General features: G+C 42.8%; 2 protein-coding genes across 13 annotated transcripts in view; both read right to left on the bottom strand.

Moving 5' to 3' along the window:
* Nucleotides 1-13,624, bottom strand: part of LOC134352587 (uncharacterized) — a 124,802-nt gene extending 111,178 nt beyond the window's left edge. For 4 of the 6 annotated variants that reach the window (XM_063059854.1, XM_063059852.1, XM_063059855.1 and 1 more), the window contains exons 1-3: nucleotides 13,497-13,624; nucleotides 11,964-12,863; nucleotides 1,765-2,008 (exon numbers count right to left, since the gene is read on the bottom strand). In XM_063059854.1, the coding sequence (XP_062915924.1) occupies nucleotides 1,765-2,008; nucleotides 11,964-12,638 (919 nt within the window). In that variant the 5' untranslated portion in view covers nucleotides 12,639-12,863; nucleotides 13,497-13,624. Of the gene's footprint in view, nucleotides 1-1,764; nucleotides 2,009-11,963; nucleotides 13,436-13,496 lie in introns of those variants that run through there. The other 2 variants (XM_063059857.1, XM_063059853.1) reach the window with 2 other exon arrangements.
* Nucleotides 13,625-17,363: 3,739 nt separating this feature from the next.
* The window catches only part of LOC134352588 (THAP domain-containing protein 5-like), a 31,141-nt gene continuing 30,863 nt past the window's right edge, over nucleotides 17,364-17,641 (bottom strand). For 6 of the 7 annotated variants that reach the window (XM_063059859.1, XM_063059860.1, XM_063059862.1 and 3 more), the window contains one exon: nucleotides 17,364-17,598. In XM_063059859.1, coding sequence (XP_062915929.1) covers nucleotides 17,470-17,598 — 129 coding nt within the window. In that variant the 3' untranslated portion in view covers nucleotides 17,364-17,469. The remainder of the gene's footprint in view (nucleotides 17,599-17,641) is intronic. The other variant, XM_063059861.1, reaches the window with a different exon arrangement.

Here is a 17,641-nt window from a genome sequence, read left to right as displayed (position 1 = left end):
CTCTCCTAACAACCACTGACTTAACCCTAACCTAATCTCAGGACAATTTACTATGACCAACAAACCAGTATGTCTTTTGACTGTGGTAGGACACCCACACATTCCATGGAGATGACGTACAACTCCTTACAGAGGACGCCAAGATTGAACTCTCGCACCCCAGGCTGTAATACATCACACTACACTACCATGAAATCTAGGTCTCCAGTCCCTAGACCAGCCAACCCCTGGCCTCCAGCTCCAAGGGCATGCAAACTACGGGGACCACCGGCCCTCGTTCTTGGGGCTCTGTCCTCAGATTGCTGGCTCCTGATCTCAGAGTGCTCCGATCTGAACTCCAACTTCCATGTCCTTCCCTCAACTTCTTTTTTTAAACTGCCCTTAACATCTCACTCCTTAACTTCATACATTGCCCCTAAAAAAACTATCCTTACAAACCTAAAGAACTGTGAGCCACAAACACAATGTACAGACCGATTGAGAAATGTATGATGATGCATTTTGATAAAGGGAACAATAGTGCAGACTATTATCTAAATGGGGAGAAGGTTCAAACATCAGAGGTGCAGAGGGACTTAAGGATCCTTGTGCAAGACTCCCAGAAGGTTAATTCAAAGGTTCAGTCTGTGGTAAAGAAGGCAAATGCAATGTTAGCATTCGTTTCAAGGGGAATAGAGCATAAAAGCAAGGAGATAATGCTGAGGCTTCATAAGACACTAGTAAGGCCACATTGGAGTATTGTCATCAGTTTTGGGCCCTATACCTCAAAAATGTGTTGTCATTGGAGAGAGTCCAGCGGAGGTTCATAAGGATGATTCCAGGAATAAAAGGGTTAACATGAGGAGCGTTTGGTAGCTTTAGGCCTGTACTCACTGGAACTTAAAAGAATGCCGGGGTGGGGGGGGGGTGGAATCTCATTGAAAACTACTGTATGTTGAAAGGACTAGACAGGGTTGATGGAGAGAGCGTTTCCTACAGTGGGGATATCCAGAGCCTCACAACTGAGGGTCAGCCTTTTAGAACAGGAGAAGAAGAAATCTCTTTAGCCAGAGAGTAGTGAATCTGGAATGCTCTGCTACAGACTGCAGCGGAGGCCAAGTCCAAGTGTATACTTAAGGCGGAAGTTGACAGTTTCCTGATCGGTCAGGGCACAAAAGGATGTGGCGAGAAGACAGGTGTATGGGGTTCAGCGGGATCCAGGATCAGCCATGACGGTATGGCAGAGCAGACTTGATGGGCTGAATGGCCCAATTCTGCTCCAATGTCAAATGGACATGGTACATCATAGCTTGGCATCCAATGAAAACCCTAGTAACATTTCATAAAAAAGTAATATTTTTACTTAACTTTGCAAATCACAACTTGAAACTGGAACATTTACAAAATATTACAAAATTTACAAAGAATGGCTTCCACCCAAAGGAAGATGAGTTAAAGAATACTACAGAATTCTGGACTCAATATCTCGTGTTCTACTGGATCTCAGAGAAGTAGTGAAAATGCAGCAAGATCAGATCAGTCTGTTGTACTGGTGCCGCTAATATAATTAGCCTCAGAGCCAATAAATGAGAGGAGCTGAAAAGGTCACTCAAGAAAGGTACAACATGGCATCAAGGACTAGTGAAACCTTGCCCCAATGACGACGAAACTTTAAGAATGAGAAATAAAATTACAATAACCAGATTGGAGAATTAAATCAGCATTCAGGAGCATAACAGGCATGTGTGCATAAGTATTCCATGAATAAAGAAACAAATTACTTACCTTCAAAACTGAATAACTGTTTTATTTGCAAGTCATTTTCTGCACGCATAATTGTTCTCATTTGTTTCAAAGGTTCTTCATTATTTGTAGATTCCTGGATTTTTCCTGCTCCATCCTTTAAGGGAATAATTGCCTTCAGTTTCTGCTGTGACTCTTGATCATTTGTGGTGCCATGTATTTCAACTACATCAAAGAAGGGCTTCTTTTCACATCGCCTCCGAGGTCTTCGGCTATTTGCAACATCCTGTGGACAAGTAAGGGACTGAAGCTCAATGTTTTGTAGGAAGAAACTTCAAACAATTGCACACAAATGTTCAAAGTAAATTTATTATCAAGGTATGTATATGTCACCATATACTACTCTGAGGTTCATTTTCTTGTGCATATTCACAGGATACAATAGAATCAATGAGAAACTAGCTACACATACACACAAAGACTGACAACCAACATGTAAAAGACAAACTCTGCAAATACAAAACTAATTTAAAAAAAGAAATAAGTAAATAATATTGAAAATACAAGTTGTTGAATCCTTGAAAGGGAGTCCTTAGGTTGTGGAATCAGCATTCTGCAACATCCATGTACTTGGTTATCAGCAAAACTTTCCGGACAGGAATTCCCCGATTTTAACCATGGCTTGAAAATTAAAAATTTGGTACTTTCCAAAATAAAACAAAAAAAATCTGTACAAAAGATTACTCTAAAGAAAATTTCCTTTAGGACAGATAAAGGCTTTGTCACAGACCCCATGCAAAACCTCAACAATGACAAATGAACACACACTTCTTTGACTATACCTGTAAAAACGTTATTGCCTTTTCTCTGCCGCATCTGATCCCAGAATGAGGCTATCCTTTCAGGACATCAGAAATGTCCTCATTCTTCAAAGAATGGGGGTTTCCCTTCCTCCACCATTGATGCTACCCTCACCTGCATCTCCTCCATTTCCCAGACATCTGCACTCATCCCATCTTCCTGCCGCCTTAGCAGTGATGAAGTTCCTCTTGTCCTAACCTACCCTCCGCATCCAACATATCCTTCTCCACAGCTTGTCATCTCCAAAGGGATCCTACCACCAAACACCTGTGAATCTTAAGGGGTCATCTACTGCTCCCAATACTGCCAATGCAGCCTCATCATAAAGTGGGGAACCACTTTGTCGAGCAACTCCGCACCACCTGCCAAAAGCCAAATTTCCCACTGGCCAACCATTTCATTCCTACTCTCATTATGATATGTTGGTCCAGAGCCTCCTCGTGCCATGATGAGACCTCTCTCAAGGTGGAGGCGGAACACCTCATATTCCATCTGGGTAACCTCCAACCTGATGGCACAAACATCAATTTCTCCTTCTGGTAAAAAAAAATTCCCTCCAACTTCTCTCTTCTTCTATACCCCAACTCTTACCTCTTCTCTCCTGCCCATCACCTCCCCCTGGTGCCCTTCCATTTCACCCATGGTCCACTCTGCTCTCCTATCAGACTCTTTTTTCTCTAGACCTTTCCCACCTGCCTGGCTTCACTCATCACCTTCCAGCTATCCTCCTCCCCCCCCCCCACCTTTTTATTCACCCCCTTCCTTTCCAGGCCTGAAGAAGGGTCTCAGCCTGAAGCATCAACCATTTATTTCCATAGATGCTGACGACCAGCATTTTGTGTGTGTTGCTCTGGATTTCTACCATCTGCAGAATTTCTTGTGTTAAATGACAAAGCCTGTCTCAAAGCCAATGCTTTCCCCAGCTGACTATTCTTCATCATCCTTCTTGATTAACTTGTAATTCAGTTCTTTTTTTAAACCAAATCTTTCTTCCTTAGTTTCCTCCTTTCCTTTTAAAGGAAAAAAACACAAAGCACAGAAAACCATCTTTTCCTTCAGAACAAATTTATGTCAAACTGTTAATCACTTTCCTCCTAACCTTTCCAATAAAGGAAGTACCTTCCCAACTGGTGTGATAAATACATTACACTGCTCTTAGCCTGGAAGCTTATTTTTGAAGGGAGCCAAGAGGTAGAGAAGATACTCAGGACTTCTGACCAATAATCAGTAACTTCCTGGAAATGCTCTATTGGATATCATGAGATTAGGACTAGCTTCGGGAAATTAGCTACCTTCATCCCATTCTACACCAAATTTATTCTTAATCCAATCTCATAATCAAGTATTACAGCTGTAGCTATTTGAGAACTGCTCCAACATCAAGACTGTTGGAGTAAGTGGTCCTGTAGGAACCTCAATTATTTAGAGTCTGAAGATACAGAAACAGGCCATGGAGCCTCAACTCAGCAACTTTGGCAGTATTCGCTGTGTGTATGTGTGTGTTGGGAGTGGGGAAGTGGAGGATCCATAGGAAACTCCTACATGCAAATTCCACCCAGACAGCACAGATCACAACTGAACACAGATGGAGGCAGCACCTCCACTAATAAGAATGTGTCCCATCAAAATTCCAGCTCCAGAGTTTTTCCCCATTACTCAATTATAAAGTTTAGCTGTTCTGACTGAGTAAACAGATGAGCTAAATCCTCCCTAGAAAGGGTGATAATTAAAGTGAGTCATAAATAAAGTTTTAAGCATTCACATGGCTTTCGTATACCAGCAGAAAATCTGACAAAAATATTTATTCATTTTATACAGTCAGTGATAGAACTACTTCAGGCACAATTTGTGAGATGATTAATTTTAATGGCTGGATTAAATCAGAGCAAACCCCATAGGAAATGTGCTTAGTTTTTTTTAATATACCAAATATTTTATATCTTGGTCTGCATCTAAAACACATCCTAGCTAGCATTATGTAACATTTGGAACAATGTTATGAGACTTCAAAATATATGTTTATTCGGCCTATAGGGTGCCACGTTAGCTAACGGTTAGCACAATGCTATTACAGCTCACAGCATAGGAGTTCAGAGTTCAATTCCAGCATTGTCCGCAAGGAGTTTGTATGTTCTCCCTGGGACTGTGTGGATTTTCTCCAGGTGCTCCAGTTTCCTCCCACAGTCCAAAGGCATACTGGTTAGTAGGTTAATCAGTCACTGTAAGTTATCCTGTGATTAGACCAGGGTTAAATAAGTGGGTTGCTGGGCGACGCGGCTTATTGGGCCAGAAGGGCTTGATCTGCACTCTCTCTAAATTAAATTTTACATCTAAAGATACAAGGAAATCCAGGACATGCACTCTGATATCTGTGAAGATTTCACAATATTGATACTGGGAAGAGTATTAAAGTTATTTGACTCAGGTAAATGATCTAACTGAAAGGCATCATAGTCTTTAACAGATGCATGACCTAATCCTTGGCTAAGAGTACTTACTATAACTACTCAGTCCAACACTCCAAGTATCCTTAACAATGTACTTTTTAACATTGTGCTGAAATCATGGATATTAACAGACTTCCCTTGTCCCAAAGTTGTCACAGGAGGAATAAAAACAAAATGACCTCCCTACAAAGGAAGAGAAATTATTACAGGTGACCAACAGGAGTAAATATCAAGTTATGCAAAAATTGGTAGCGTAAAGGGGTCAATCCAGCCCTCGGGCCTACATGATTGAATAGGTCCCTACATACGATCTAGCTGCCTTGAGATGAAGGCCAACATTCTATGCCACTCTTCTAGAGTAAAAAGTGCTCTTAGGTTTAACTTAAGTGGTTAGCAGAGAGATATTAAAGTTACGAAGGAGTTTAAATACAAGAGCAAGAAATTTAAAATGGAAATGGAGGATTTCAAAACTGGCAAACCATGTAGAACAGTGAGCACTGATGACAGAAGTCAGGGACAATACAAGAATGAATACAGTTTTGGATAAATTTGTAGAAGGGGGAAGTCTAGGATAGCACTGGAACAATGAGGTAGAGAGAGCAATGCAGATTGTTTGAAACAAGGGGACAGATGAGCCTAACATCTGTAAGGGAGATGTTATAGAATCTAAAGTTCTTCTCATTGCCAAACAAGATCCCTGAACTCTGTAGTTCAGTTTAAGACAGTTACCAAGAACTGACTCCCCAAAAGTGGCTGCACAGGTTGATAGTGTGGTTAAGAAGGCATACGGCTGCTTGCCTTTGTTAGTCGAGGCATGATTTCAAAAGTTAGGAAGTTATGTTACAGCTTTCGAAAACTCTAGTTGGTCCACATCTGGAGCATTGCATACAGTACTGGTTACCCCTTTATAGGAAGATATCGAGGCTTTGGAGAGTGCAAAAGTAGTATATCGATTCAAGTGCATGTGATATAATGAAAGAGTGGACAAACCTGTGTTATTTTCTCTGGAGCAGTGGAGGCTGAGCAGATATCCCATAGAGGTTTATAAGATTATGAGAGATATAGATAATGAAGTTTCAAACATCAGAGGTGCAAAGGGACTGAGGAGTCCTCGTGCAAGACTCCCAGAATGTTAATTTACAGGTTGAGTCTGTGGTAAAGAAGGCAAATGCAATGTTGACACTTATTTCAAGCGGAATAGAATATAAAAGCAAAGAGATAATGCTGAGTCTTTACAAGACACTAGTCAGACCATACTTGGGAGTTTAAAAATGCAAACACGAGGAAATCTGCAGATGCTGAAATTTCAAGCAACACACATCAAAGTTGCTGGTGAACGCAGCAGGCCAGGCAGCATCTCTAGGAGGAGGTACAGTTGACGTTTCGGGGGAGACCCTTCGTCAGGACTAACTGAAAGAAGAGCTAGTAAGAGATTTGAAAGTGGGAGGGGGAGATCCAAAATGATAGAAGACAGGAGGGGGAGAGATGGAGACAAGAGCTGGACAGGTGATTGGCAAAAGGGGTATGAGAGGATCATGGGACAGGAGGCCCAGGGAGAAGGAAAAGGGGGAGGGGGGAAAAAAACCAGAGGATGGACAAGGGGTATAGTCAGAGGCACAGAGGAAGAAAAAGGGGAGAAAGAGAGAAAGAATGTGTGTATACAGGTGTCCCCCGCTTTTCGAACGTTCGCTTTATGAAACCTCACTGTTACGAAAGACCTACATTAGTACCCTGTTTTCGCTTTCAGGTGTTTTCACTGTTACGAAGAAAGGCAGCGCGCGATAAAAGGCAAAGCGCACCCCGAGCCGCCGCTCTCCCCTGGATTCGGAACAGCATTGCTTAAACATGTGCATTGAGCAGCTGTTAGGAAGATGAGTTCTAAGGTGTCGGAAAAGCCTGAAACAGCTCGTAAGGGTGTTACACTTAGCGTAAAACTAGACATAATTAAGTGTTTCGATCGTGGTGAATGAAGCAAGGACAAAGTAAGTTTGCTTGTGGAAGCTGACGAAGATGATGTTGAAGAGGTTTTGGCATCCCATGACCAAGAACTGATAGATGAAGAGCTGATGCAATTGGAAGAGGAAAGGATAACAATCGAAACCGAATGCAGTAGTGAAAGTGAAGTCATCCAGGAGCTGAATGTGAAGCAACTACGTGAGATTTTTGCTGCAATGATAAAGTACGACTTTAATTTTGAAAGGGTACGTAGGTTTAGGGGATATTTGCAAGATGGTTTGAATCCTTACAAAGAACTGTGTGATATAAAAATGCTCAAGGCTCAGCAGTCAAGCAAACCTTCCACATCAGCCACAGCAAATGGCGAACCTCGACCTTCAACACCGAGGCAGGCAGTCATAGGAGAAGATGAGCTGCCTGCCCTCATCGACGATGAGATGACACCCCCTTGTCCCATCACCCCAACCCCCGAGCCCCGGACAGATACTGTACCGATTCGCGGAGAATGCAGCGGTAACCAGGAGGCACACAGCACATCCTTAAGAAAAAAGCCGAAATAAACATGCTAATTAATTAGGTGCGGCCTAGCACGTAATTGTCGGCCCAGATCAGTGCCGATACAATCGGCAATCGCCTCTGATCTGCGCCAACATTTACATGCCGGGCAGCACCTAATTAGCATGTTTATTTCAGCTTTTTCCTTAAAGATGTGCTGTGTGCCTCCCGGCTACCCCTGCATGCTTCGCGGCAATGTATCAGTCAGCGGCCTGGAGAGTTGGGGCCACTGCACCACCCAACCTGCGATGACTCAGTCTAACACACCATCATGTGTGTGCTCGATGTCTTCCCAATTCCCGTGATACTACACTGTACAAACATTATTTGTACTTTATATAGGCTGTGTATTTTTACATGTTATTTGGTAGATTTGGCAGCTTCATAGTTTAAAGGTTAGTGGAGAACACGTTTATGCCAACTGCGCTTGCGTGAGATTTTTGCTATGGAGATCTGTGCAGGCCATAGTTGTAGAGAAGTATTTCTACTTTATATAGGCTGTGTATTTATCATATCATTCCTGCTTTTACTATATGTTACTGTTATTTTAGGTTTTGTGTGTTATCTGGCATGATTTGGTAGGTTATTTTTGGGTCAGCGAAAGCTCACATAATTTTCCCATATAAATAAATGGTAATTGCTTCTTCACTTTATGACATTTCGGCTTACGAACCGTTTCAAAGGAACGCTCTACCTTCGGATGGCGGAGGAAACCTGTACAAATAAATAACGGATGGGGTACGAGGGGGTGGTGGGGCATTAATGGAAGTTAGAGAAGTCAGTGTTCATGCTATCAGGTTGGAGGCTACCCAGACAGAATATAAGGTGTTGTTCCTCCAACTTGAATGTGGCTTCATCTTTACAGTAGAGGAGGCCGTGGATAGACATATCAGAATGGGAATGGGATGTGGAATTAAAATGTGTGGCCACTGGGAGATCCTGCTTTCTCTGGCGGACAGAGCGTAGGTGTTCAGTGAAACCATCTCCCAGTCTGCATCAGGTCTCGCCAATATACAGAAGGCCACATCGGGAGCACCGGACGCAGTATATCACACCAGCCGACTCACAGGTGAAGTGTCGCCTCACCTGGAAGGACTGTCTGGGGCCCTGAATGGTGGTAAGGGAGGAAGTGTAAGGGCATGTGTAGCACTTGTTCCGCTTACAAGGATAAGAGCCAGGAAGGAGATCGGTGGGGAGGGATGGGGGGGACGAATGGACAAGGGAGTCGCGTAGGGAGCAATCCCTGCGGAAAGCGGGGGGGGGGGAGGGAAACATGTGCTTAGACCACCCCACCAGCCTCTGGGTCCAACACATAATTCTCCGTAACTTCCGCCACCTCCAACGGGATCCCACCACTAAGCACATCTCCCCCCCCCCCCCCTGCATCTGGTGCTCCCAATGTGGCCTTCTATATATTGGCGAGACCCGACGCAGACTGGGAGACCGTTTCGCTGAACACCTACGCTCTGTCCGCCAGAGAAAGCAGGATCTCCCAGTGGCCACACATTTTAATTCCACGTCCCATTCCCATTCTGATATGTCTATCCACCGCCTCCTCTACTGTAAAGATGAAGCCACACTCAGGTTGGAGGAACAACATCTTATATTCCATCTGGGCAGCCTCCAACCTGATGACATTAACACTGACTTCTCTAACTTCCGTTAATACCCCACCTCCCCCTCGTACCCCATCCGTTATTTATTTATATACATGCATTATTTTTCTTTCTTTCCTTCTTCTCCCTCTGTCCCTCTCACTATCCCTCCTCCTCCTGTCTTCTCCTATCATTTCGGATCTCCCCCTCCCCCTTTCAAATCTCTTACTAGCTCGTCGTTCAGTTAGTCCTGACGAAGGGTCTCGGCCCAAAACGCCGACTGTACCTCTTCCTAGAGATGCTGCCTGACCTGCTGTGTTCACCAGCAACTTTTATGTGCCATACTTGGAGTAGTGTCATCAGTTTTGGGCCCCATATCTCAGAAAAGATGTGTTGTCATTGGAGAGAGTCCAGAGAAGGTTCACAATTGATGATTCTAGGAATGAAAGGGTTAACTAAAGGAATGTTTGGCAGCTTGGGCCTGTACACACTGGAATTTAGAAGGCTGCTGGGGCGGGGGGGAGAAGAGAGGAGATTCTCATTGAAAACTACCAAATGTTGGAAGGACTACATAGGGTGGATGTGGAGAGGATGTTTCCTATGTTGGGGGTAACCAGAACTAGAGGGCACAGCCTCAAAATTGAGGGGGTGGCTCTTTAGAACAGAAGGAAGGAGGGTTTTTATTTTAAAGCCAGAGTAGTAAATCTGTGGAATCAGCCATGATGGATGGCAGAGCAGACGCAGTAGGCTGAATGGCCTAATTCTGCTCCGATATCTCATAGTAGATAGTATCTTTTTCCCCAGGGTTGAAATGTCTACTACCAGAAGGCATGCATTTAAGGTGAGAGGAGGCAAGTTCAAAAGAGATGTGATGGACAGGTTTTGTGTGTTGTTGTTGTGTTTGTTTGTTGTGTGTTTTTTTTACATAGAGTAGGTCTGTGGAAAGCTCTGCCTGGGGTGGTGGTAGAGGCAGATACTTTAGGGATTCTTAAGAGATGTCTAGATAGGCACATGAATGTAAGGAAAAACAGAAAGACATTGTGTACAGTAGGTAGCAGGGATTAGTTCAGTTGACCATCCAATCACCAACTTAACTGGTATGGTACCACATTGTGGGCCAAAGGCCATGTCCCTTTGTTGTACCGTTCTATGTTCTAAGGGGAATGGAATTGACAGCTAGGGGGGAAAAAAATGCAGTGAGGGCCAAGGACAAACAGGCTTAATGTATTCCAAATGCTGAAATGGAAGAATTTCCAGTTTACCCAGCCTAATAGACAGTGGTGGGGCAGAGACCTGATATAGAATAGGAGATTTTCACCAAATGGATAGAAAATATTTGGTCTTCATATATCTTCGCTGTGGGCGAATGAAATGGGAAAAAAATGAATTACAGGGATGTATATGGTGACACACAAGTACTTTGTTAATAAATTTATTTTGAACTTTGAATGCAGAGTTTAATTGGGGTAAATATTACATTATCTGCTTTGTAGCTAAGAATAACAAACACAGCATTACAATGGTCATAGTCATACTTTATTGATCCCGGGGGAAATTGGTGACCTGGCAACTTGGAATTTACCGTCCTGGGTAACAGCACCAGTTAAGAGGCTGTTCCAAGAAACTACCATTGTGCTTCTGGAGTCTCATAAACCCCAAATCACACAAACACTATACTATAGCTTTTCCTTCCTGAAGACAAAGATGGGAATTTATGAAAATCTGGAGGTACCATTACCACCATTTACTATTAAAAAATTACAAAGTTATTTGAATTCCATTTCATCAGCTGCCAACTGTACAATTCTAACTCTTGCCAGCACAAGATTTCAAGCTGCTCACCAAGTAACGTAACCTATTGTTGGAAGTGAATGGAGAAAAATTAAAAATGGTGCCATTGCTTCTATGGGCCTTTGAGGAGACCTGCAGAGCCCCAGAAAGGAGTACAGTAAAAGTACGAGAACCAGAGGTCATGGGTTAAGGGTTAAAGGTGAAATGTTTAAGAGGAACATGAGGAGGAACTTTTTCCACTCAGAGGGCACTGAAGAGGATGGAACCAGCTGCCGGAAGAACTGGTGAATATGGGTTCAATTTCAACATTTAAAGGAAGCTTGACAGGTACATGGATGGGGGGGGGGGCATTGAGGGCTATGGTCCAAGTGTGCTGGATGGAACTAGGCAGAATAATAGTTCGATACCGACTAGAAGGGCCAAAGGGCCTGTTCCTGTGCTGTACTGTTCTATGACTCCAAAGCTCTTAATCCAGCATTGTTGGGACTTGGGAACAAGACTGGCAGGTTTTCAGAATTACTGGATATTAATTCTATTAATTCACCACTTTTAACTCACTTTTCTTAAAAGTACAAATAATGTCTCCAGTAAAGCAAGTGGATTTAAATGGAACACATGAAACAGAGCCCCCCCCCCCACCCCAGGTTTAAAGGGAGTTTGGAAAACAGGACTAGGCAAGCCCAACAGTAGATCCAATTATACACTGACAATTACAAATGACACCATAATACACCAATTTCTTTAAACATTCAGTTACCACTGCATCATCACCATACAAAACAGCCAAAAACACAGAAGTTCTGTGGTGTCTAAATTCTTTAATTTGTGCAATTTCACCTACACCTGTCAGAATTTGCAGTGTAGTTGTCAATTACTGAGGGCAAGTGCCAAGACTTTTAAATATTATTAAAGCTTACAAATGAAAGCCAACTGCTTTCAGATGACTATAAGCTTGACCAAGTTTGTTGGGCTTCCATTAGCAAGGCCACATATTTAACAAAACGTCTCCATCAAAAGTCTACAGCTGATCATTTACCTGTTTGGAGATCTTCATGTCACGAAATGCAGTGCCGTAAGGATTATAGAAGTGTTTTAGCTGCCTGATAAACTTATTCTCATACTTAGTCACAGCAAAAAACTCAGTTTGTTGAAAGACAAACGTGTAGACACGAGGATCATTCAGGTTCAGCTTCTCAATGATTCCATCAGCCACAATAATGTGTAATTGGGGTATATATCGATGCATTGAATGAAGGATTGCACTGCCTTCGGCTGCAGTAGGGCAATTGGTTAATCTGAGTTTGGCAAAAGACAATGGCCTTACCATCCACTCTTTTCCAGAAACACTGCCATTTGGATGGAAATAAAGCCTCCCCATCACATGTGGCGTTGCTTTCCCATTTATCTGCCATTTGCATCCATTGTACCTATAGCGATAGTTGTCCACTGGAGAGATGTCCATTGCCATGATGTAGTTTTTCTCAGGATCCAGCCCAGAGATGGAATATTCACAGTATGGAAACATAAACCTGCCCCTTTTGGACATTCTCATCTCGGTCCCCAAGTTGTAAAATTTGTCCCAGATGCTCCACTTTTTGAGATAGACCTTGACGTTGCCGGACTTGAGGCAGGATGGTGGAGACTTCATCACCTCACTGTCTTCAAGCTGAAGATGACGGGGGGCGACGGCATCAGTTTCTGTTCCGTCCATGGCGGTGAGTGTGTGAGTGTGAGTGTGTGCGCGCGTGTTATTAAACTAGAGAGGTCTGCGCTTGCAATCCGTTGAGTAGCCTGCAGTTCGCAGCGACGCCTCAATCAATGCACGGCCATGGAGCAGAAAGGAGGGCGAGAGCAGCCCGGCAGCTCCTGGCCGCCGTCAGCCATCACCGAGTCGGTGCTTAGGCGTCCTCTCCACACTCGGCTCGGCAAGGACATCCTGGAAGGGAAGCAGCAACAACTCCCATTTATATTAATAAAGCGGCGGAGGAATAAATGGGGGGTTTAATGCGCCGTTTTCGCGGCGGCCAACTTCACATGGACCGATTCTGCAGCGGGATTTTATTTGTGGTGCTTGCCTGATAAAGAGAGAAGGGAGTCGGGATGCGTTCAGGAACGGCTGTCAGGGCAGATCGTTGAAGGCTCGCAGACAATGGGCGCAGCCGGACATGTGATTGCTCTCCATTGTGGGAGGCGGCCGGGCTGGGGCTGGGGCCCTGTTCCTGTTCTCCCCGCCGGACGAGCCAGGCTGGCTCGGGTCCGGTCAAGCCAAGCGCAGCGGCGGTTGTCAGAGGTCCGGCGCCCCTTCTCACCGCTCAGCTCGCCTGTTTCTCTCTCTCAAGTGTCTGGGCAGCCCGTGGGTGGGAGGGAGGGAGCGCGCAGCCGAGGCCAACGCCAACCCCCATGCACAACCGAACAAAAGGCGCCTCGGCCTCAGCCTCAGCCTGGTTTTCTCCGCTAGCGGGTTGGTGTTGGTAGTAGTGGTTACTCCCGCGCCCTCCCCCATCTCCATCCCCATCCCAATCCCACCACTACTTTTTCTCACCGCCGCACACGCCGGCCGATTCGTTACCTCGGACTAGTGGCAGCCTTCAGCGGGCGGCGCTGGCTGTCTGCTTGCCCACCCCCTGGGGGCAGCCGCAGGTGTCCGTTCTCTGGCTGTGGAGGTGCTGGAGCCCGCTGCCAGGCCTCTAAATAACACACGCACCGCCCGCCCGCACCACGTGACTCCCCACCCCCACCCCACGGGCCACGTGGTAGCAAATGGTGGCATCGGTGTTCTGCCCGGCCGAGCTGGCACCGGCCTCCCGCTCGTTCGCCTGACGCCATTTCTAGAGCTGGCCGGGCAGGCATGGCCCCGGGCTGCAACGCCAGCGGGGCTCTGGTGCTATCAACAACCGCTTCCTTAGACAACGAGGTTCCCGCAAGGAATAGTCAACATGTCAGTGTTTTCTTCTCTCTGCTAACGCAGTCGCATGTCCAAATAGTTTTCTCTCTTCCCCCAACCGCCGAACGGAAGCACAGCCAAACTCTATCCATGCAAAGCTGCTAGAAACTTTATCCATGTAACAAAGACTGCCAGCAAACACTTTCGCACCGTGAGAAGATGATGGCCCATACTCAGCCCCCCATTTTCCTGCCTATTAGTTCAGTTCCATACCCCTTCGCTGTAGCACTAGAATAGCAAGAGAGTAAGGATACATTATCTCTTTTTGCAGTTTTCACATAATTGCTATGGCACTGGGTTCAGAGGCTTACTGGGAACAACAATAAAGCAATTTTGAAAATGTTTAACTTTTCCAAAAGGTGAAAATGTGTGTAATTTACTATCTAAACCAGTTTATGCTTCACTTAAAATTAAGTGTAGAGGATATTCAAAAATAGACTGGAATCACTTCTGCATTGATAGCATTCAACTTTGTGTCTCAGAAAAGGGTTACAAGAGGCAATTATAATTATACTTTAACTATAAAACTAATTATCATTGACTTGAAACCCCCCCTTCTCTTTCCACTGCCCCTTTTTAACCTGTCATCTGTCTCCAGTAGTTCAGATTTCCAACATTTTCAATTTTGTTTGAAACATTTCAGTTATGCAACATTTTTATTCTACTGTTGTAATCTGTTAAGATTGCACAATTTCCCAGGGTACCAGCATCGATCAAAATCCCACGTCTTGGAAAAACATTAAAAATTTTGTCACTTTGGCAATTCAGCAATTTTGCTCAATTGGAATTGTAGAATGAAGCAAGCATTTGTCAAAATTCCAGAATACTAATGTAATACAGAAACAAATTCAACAAAGATCAATGTCCTTTAACAGAGCTTAAATATATCTGAAAATATAGATGCAATATTGTTGTGATCCAACACCATTCAGGATGCAGCAAATTACAGATTTTTAAAAATGAGTTTCTGTGCTTTGTAAATCAACAAATTATACAATATTAATGCCCTGGTAGGTGGCAATCCTGCCACAAACTCTGTGCCAGTACTCTCATTAAATCTCCCCCTTTACATATTTTAACTATTTAACACTATAAATTCAAAGAGAATAAGTGGAAACTCAACATAGCATCTTTTTTTTAAAAAAAAAGAATGCAACTTAGCAAAAGAAGCTGAACAAAAATTGACACTTTGTCCAAGCATTCAAGAATTTGACAACCAAACTGTAGGGAGCAAAGCCATCAACAGAAAGATAGAAAAAGCAATACAAAATACATAGCAATATGTTTACTTTTAAAGTACTAGATTACTTTAAATTCTCTATGCTGGCTGAAGAGTGTTTTAGAATATCTGGAAGACTATACAAATATTCTTAACACAGTGTCAGTAGTTCAATAAAGTTCTTTACAACTCAGAATCTTAAGTCCCTTGTTTGGGTTGGAGATCATGTTTACTGAAAACAAACTAATTCCTTATGATGGGTCATTTTCCCCCTTTGAATTTGAAGATAGTGCCCTTGTGGGAAGAGATGAATTATCAAAAAGTTGGATTCAGTTTTTGAATAAAAGAAAGACGTTGGAATCCAAGGATGTCACAATACAAGTTTACACCAATAATTTACAAAGCAGTCATTGCAAAGTGGGAAATGAGGCAGGTAATTCATACGCAGCAAAAAACACACAAAAAGGTGTGAAAATGATCAGTAAAATTTTTAATTAAGTCAAAACTAAACATTGGACAGGACAGCAGCAATAAAACCCCTGCTGCTCTTCAAAGTCATACGGTGGCATTTTTCAACATTCACAATCAGTCAGTCAGCATCCTAGTGCATCAGCGTCTTTGATCTTCAGACTCAGAAGATAATTTGGTCAAGACTTAATGGAAGTATCATTTCTTACTGCACAATTTGGTGAATTCGTTGAATAGCCAAATGCTTAATAAAATACAATGTTTCTAGTTTTCCTTTTACTGGAATGCTTTGCCCAATAGCTTTGAGATATGATTTCCATTATGTTCTCAATTATTTCCTCCGCTACTGTTTCTGATATTGCTTCTGATATTGTGGTTATCTGAACTGTGAAACTGATGATCATATTTCAGCCTGGTAGCTCTATAGTTAAGCTTGTTCCTGCCTTTCTAATGAAAATTAAACTGCAGAATATCATTTAGAATAAATTCCTTTACCCTCTCCCCACCCTATGAATTACTGCAGCAAAATGCCTGAGAAATTTTAACTTTCCTGAGTTAGATAAAAAATCTTGACAGTCTGGACTAAATATAAATGTCTCTCAAATCTGGAATGCCCTTCAGCATTTTACAGTCTATTTAGTTCTTATTTTTAAAAAGTATAATTTGTGTAGTCTAGTTATCTAAAATAATTTGCACATAATGTTCTGTAACCTTAGTCATTTCAGATATTGTCTAGGATGCCAGGAAAAAATCCTCAGCTCTATTTCAAAAAAAAGACGCATTACTTTACCTGCAATAGTGAAACAGCTAACATTACAGCCAAGACACTACCTGCAACAGAACAGCATTGGAATTAAATCTACACTACAATGTTGGAATATCAATATACAGCAGATAGAATGGCGGCCTGAATGCACAGCCTTCTAATCAGGCTGAGAATGCTACCTCTGAGACATAGTCAAAAAAAAGAGCATTGAGAAATCTGTGGAAGAAAAACAACCTTATTTCCAAAAAAGAACACAATTTCCTCTGGCAGCTATATTGCCTACTTCAAACTTTATATACGCTGGGAAATTGTCCCCCATAAGTTCAATATTAGCAGCCATCAGGTTAAAAATACTCTAATGAGAGTGTACAAGAAAGAAATCTAGACCTTTAGCTGCAGAACAAACGAAAACTCAAACCAGCAAAGAAAATAAAACTGCAGAATTTTAAAATAGTATAAACTACCAGTTCAACAAGACATATACACAAAATGTTGGAGGAAGTCAGCAGGCCAGGCAGCATCTATGGAAAAGAGTAAATAGTCACCATCTTGGGCCAACACCCTTCATCAGGACTGTCTGGCTTGCTGAGTTCCTCCAGCATTTTGTGTGTGTGTTGCTTGGATTTCCAGCATCTGCAGATTTTCTCGTTTGTAATTCAACAAGATAAATAGCTTATTATTCATAAGTTTCCAAAGTTAGGTGGTTGGAAAATAATAGCCATTGGAATTGTAAACATGGTTATATTTACCATGTGTGGTGGGCATGTCATATTGGCACTGGTAACATGGCAATACTTGCAAGATGTTCCCACCACAAATTCAGACCGTCTTGCATCAATGATCAACACAACAGATTTCACTGAATGTTTATGTACATGTGCAAAATAAAAAGATAATCTAATCTAATTACAAAAAGGCTGAAGAGAACAATGTCTCACAGGAATCAAAGGTTTCTTCAGCTTATTCAAGCACACCACACTCCATCTAGTTAAGATTATCACTGCAATTGGATTAAGGAAAGCTGATAACAGAGTCATGGTAGAAATAAAACATAATTTAATCTTTTCATTAAAAAATACTTTTATGAACAAACAATAACCGTACAATGAATAATAACCAATTATTCTTAAAGTTGAACATCTCCTTCAAGGGACATGATTAGCATCTTCAATTGGTGACTGTTGAAGTGTGTAAATTAGATTTCCATCATCTTCACAAATGACTGTGAAAGTACCGGAGGGATTCATCGCCTGACCATTTGTCTGTGAGCAAGTCTGAAAATTGCAACAACAAACAACAATTAACCAAAAACTCCAC

This window comes from Mobula hypostoma, chromosome 10 (assembly GCF_963921235.1).
Source record: "Mobula hypostoma chromosome 10, sMobHyp1.1, whole genome shotgun sequence".
Taxonomy (NCBI): Eukaryota; Metazoa; Chordata; class Chondrichthyes; order Myliobatiformes; family Myliobatidae; genus Mobula; species Mobula hypostoma.
The sequence above is the reverse complement of the archived record's forward strand: the minus strand, read 5'-3'. Positions and strand labels throughout refer to the sequence as shown.